General features: G+C 39.3%; 1 protein-coding gene across 1 annotated transcript; it reads left to right on the top strand.

Moving 5' to 3' along the window:
- Positions 1–625: 625 nt before the first annotated feature.
- LOC115380193 (uncharacterized) lies at positions 626–2338 on the top strand. Its single transcript, XM_030081282.1, has 2 exons — positions 626–1114; positions 1625–2338. Exons 1-2 carry the CDS (start codon positions 755–757, stop codon positions 1973–1975), a joined length of 711 nt encoding a protein of 236 aa, XP_029937142.1. The 5' UTR covers positions 626–754; the 3' UTR covers positions 1976–2338.
- Positions 2339–3243: the final 905 nt, after the last annotated feature.

Below are 3243 nucleotides of genomic sequence, written 5' to 3'. Positions count from 1 at the left end.
ATTTTGTCTTGTATTTGTGATTACAGGCTCAATGCTTCGATATGTGCAAGGAGGAACACAAAGCCAAGTGGAAGATCCAGATGATCAACCATCTACAAGCAGACATCAACCATCCACAAGCAGACGTCAATCACCAACCAGTTCCTTATTCAAGGATACTTAGTACTGTTTTTACAGTTTTGACAGATCTTTATTTAATAGTGGTGTCATTTATTTTTTATTTTAAATTATTTTATTTTATTTATTTATTCAAGTGTTTGGTGCCATATTTAGTTAGTGTTTAGTCAGTGTGTTATAAAAAAAAATTATTATTATTTATCTCTTATTTTTTCCAACAGTTTTTGAAACATAAATGTTGAAAAGTTATTTTGTAAAATAAAGAGAAACGCAATGACAAATACTGAATTATTGTTCATTTCTGGTGGCGGTGGCGGCGGCGGCGGCGGCGGCGGCGGCGTGGGGGGGGGGGCACCACAAAGCATTTGTGCTTAGGGCACCCAAATGGCTAGCGCCGGCCCTGACTGAGAGATGCAGAGCAGCAGGACTGCGGGTCACTAGAAACCTCGTGTATGCGGTGCAATCTGTTTTGGACCCGGAAGGAATACGACGGAGAAGAGCTGGGAGACTCAGAAGAAGGCATTACAGTGTTCCGGGACCAAATTACATTTGGCACCTGGACTCCTATGATAAACTCACACCCTTTGGCATCGGAGTTAATGGGTGCATTGATGGTTTCTCACGCCATATCATCTGGATGCAAGCGAACGTCACAAACAGTAAACCTGAGGTTGTTGCAGCTTATTTCATCGGTGCTGTCAGTGAGCGGGGCGGCTGCCCAAAAATAATCAGGTCGGATCTCGGTACCGAGAATGTGCATGTGAACAGATTCCAGTGTTTTCTGCGCGAGGATGAAAATGGCACAGTTCATGGACCTTGTGTCCTTCAAGGAAGAAGTACTGCCAATCAAAGAATTGAAAGCTGGTGGGGAAACTATCGGAGACAGAATGCAGAATACTGGAGAGACTTGTTCCAGGAGTTCCAGTCAGTGGGCGACTTCAATGGTGATATGGCTGACAAGGGACTGATTCAATTCTGCTTCCTTGATGTCATTCAGGTAACGTCTCTCCCTCTTTCTCACACTGACTGACTCTCTCTCTCTCTCACACACACTCACACTCACACACACACACACACACACACACACACACACACACATTCTCTCTCTCTCTCTCTCTCTCTCACACACACACACACACACACACACAATGAATGTCAATATGCAAAACGATAATATTTATATAATTATGAATGTAATGGAGTTGCCGGTAATTAACATTATTTGCATTTACTGAATGGTACTGATAGCTTGATGTTGACATGCTGACATCTCCATTTGAGCAACTTATTAGGGCCCTCGCCTCTCTTGGAGAGGGCTCTATTGTTATTGTAAGGTTTTTTAGGGCCCGAGCGCTGCAACAGCGCGAAGCCCTATTGTTATTGTAGCCTACCGTTTCTTTCTTCTTCTTCTTCTTCTTCTTCTTCTTCTTCTTATTACGTGTCACATGTCGAGGGCCCGTCCAACGCTGCTTGCAGCTTTAATTTCAATTTGTGTTTTATTTTACAGGAGGAGTTAGACACTGTGGTGACAATGTGGAATACCCATCGGATCCGACCAGGTGGAAATGGCAGTGACTTGTATCATGGAAAACCTTTCCTCATGTATCATGCACCAGAGCTTTACCAGGCACAGGATTACCTCCATCCAGTGGACTATGAAAGACTGGACATCATTCTGGAAGAGGATGTTTGCCTTTGGAAAACTGACATTACCTGTGATTCAGACCTTCATGAGCTCTGTGTTTTGACAATGGAAGAGCATAATCTTGAGCCAGGTCATAATGCTGTTGAAGCTACCAGACTGTACAGACTGCTGAGGCCCTTGATAAGAGCACAGCTGTCAGAGCCAGATGATTAATCAGATCCAAGAATGGAATGGCAGAGAAATTTCTTGTCACCTCTGAGCAATGGTGGAAAAAGTATTCAGTACCATAAGTAAAAGTACCAATACAGCAATGTAAAAATACTGTACTCCTTCAGTAAAAGTACATAAGTATTATCACACACACACTTGATGTAGTTTATTGCAGTAGAAGCAGTGGTTTGGTTTGAAGTTGTTTTGTAAAATTGAAACTGCCATGTTGTCTTGGATGTTGGATGTTGTTGTCTCACCAAATATGATTTGACTGTGAAATGAGAAGATTAACATCATATTTAAATTTGATAATCGGTTTAATGCAAAATATTTGAATACAAAAATAACGTACAAAAATAATTACAATACAAAAATATTTCCTGTGATTTTTTTTTTTTCATTCCACTACATCACAACATCTCATTACACTGCAAAAACTCAGTCTTACTAAGAATATTTGTCTTTTTTGTCTAGTCAAAAATTAATTATTAAGGAATAAGATTGTAAGAAGTTAAGTTTTTGCAGTGCACATGAAGCAAAACCTGTGGTATGGCAGGCATGAAAATACATTTAAGAATGATTTAGTGCAACAGTCATGAACCTGTAATTCTCTAACAGTACCTCTGGGTAAAATTCAACAGTTTAAAACAACAAAAAGGCCCAGCATGTGAATAAAAACATAAATGCATCACTTTGCTTCAGATTTTGCTATCTGGTACATTATAGGTTCAGTCAAAAATAACTTGTAAGTTTCTTAACCCTTCTGTAAACAACTTCAAATTTTTGTGCAAAACTGCAAAATGTATCAAAATGCTCTATCTCTGTAAAGTAAAGTTAGGCATCTTCAAGCATGTAACTTCTTGAAGTTATTAGGACATTATTGGCTTTTGGTGAAGCCACTGTTCCACCTTTGTAGTGAAAACACACTCAAATCATCTAAGTGATCTCATGTGTCTATGCTAAACAAATATACTGTGTACAAAATGCTCCAGAAATAAAACATTTACAAATCACAACAAACAAAACATTGCTCCTCTCAGAACAATATGTTGCATTCTTTGAAATACTTAGTGTAATGTTTGTACATACATAGCATTTATGGTCCTCATGACACTGATGTACATGTAATACTGACACCTAGTGGCTGACCGTGTGATTTAATCTATGATTATGCTCCCTGATGGATGTATACACGTGCAGGTTCATTGCTAAAGATAAGTGCAATTTCTTAAGAACATCACAACCATGACCATTCTGGGGTCTTTTCTTCA

The sequence above is a fragment of the Myripristis murdjan genome, chromosome 21 (assembly GCF_902150065.1).
Source record: "Myripristis murdjan chromosome 21, fMyrMur1.1, whole genome shotgun sequence".
Classification (NCBI taxonomy): Eukaryota; Metazoa; Chordata; class Actinopteri; order Holocentriformes; family Holocentridae; genus Myripristis; species Myripristis murdjan.
This window is presented reverse-complemented; position numbering and strand designations above follow the sequence as displayed.

What these genes read in the sequence shown, in the direction of transcription:
- LOC115380193 (XM_030081282.1), top strand. Translation starts at nt 755, where the DNA reads ATGCAAGCGAACGTCACAAACAGTAAACCTGAGGTTGTTGCAGCTTAT. An exon ending in GCTTCCTTGATGTCATTCAG is followed by an intron (nt 1,115 to 1,624) that starts GTAACGTCTCTC and finishes TTTATTTTACAG; the next exon opens with GAGGAGTTAGACACTGTGGT.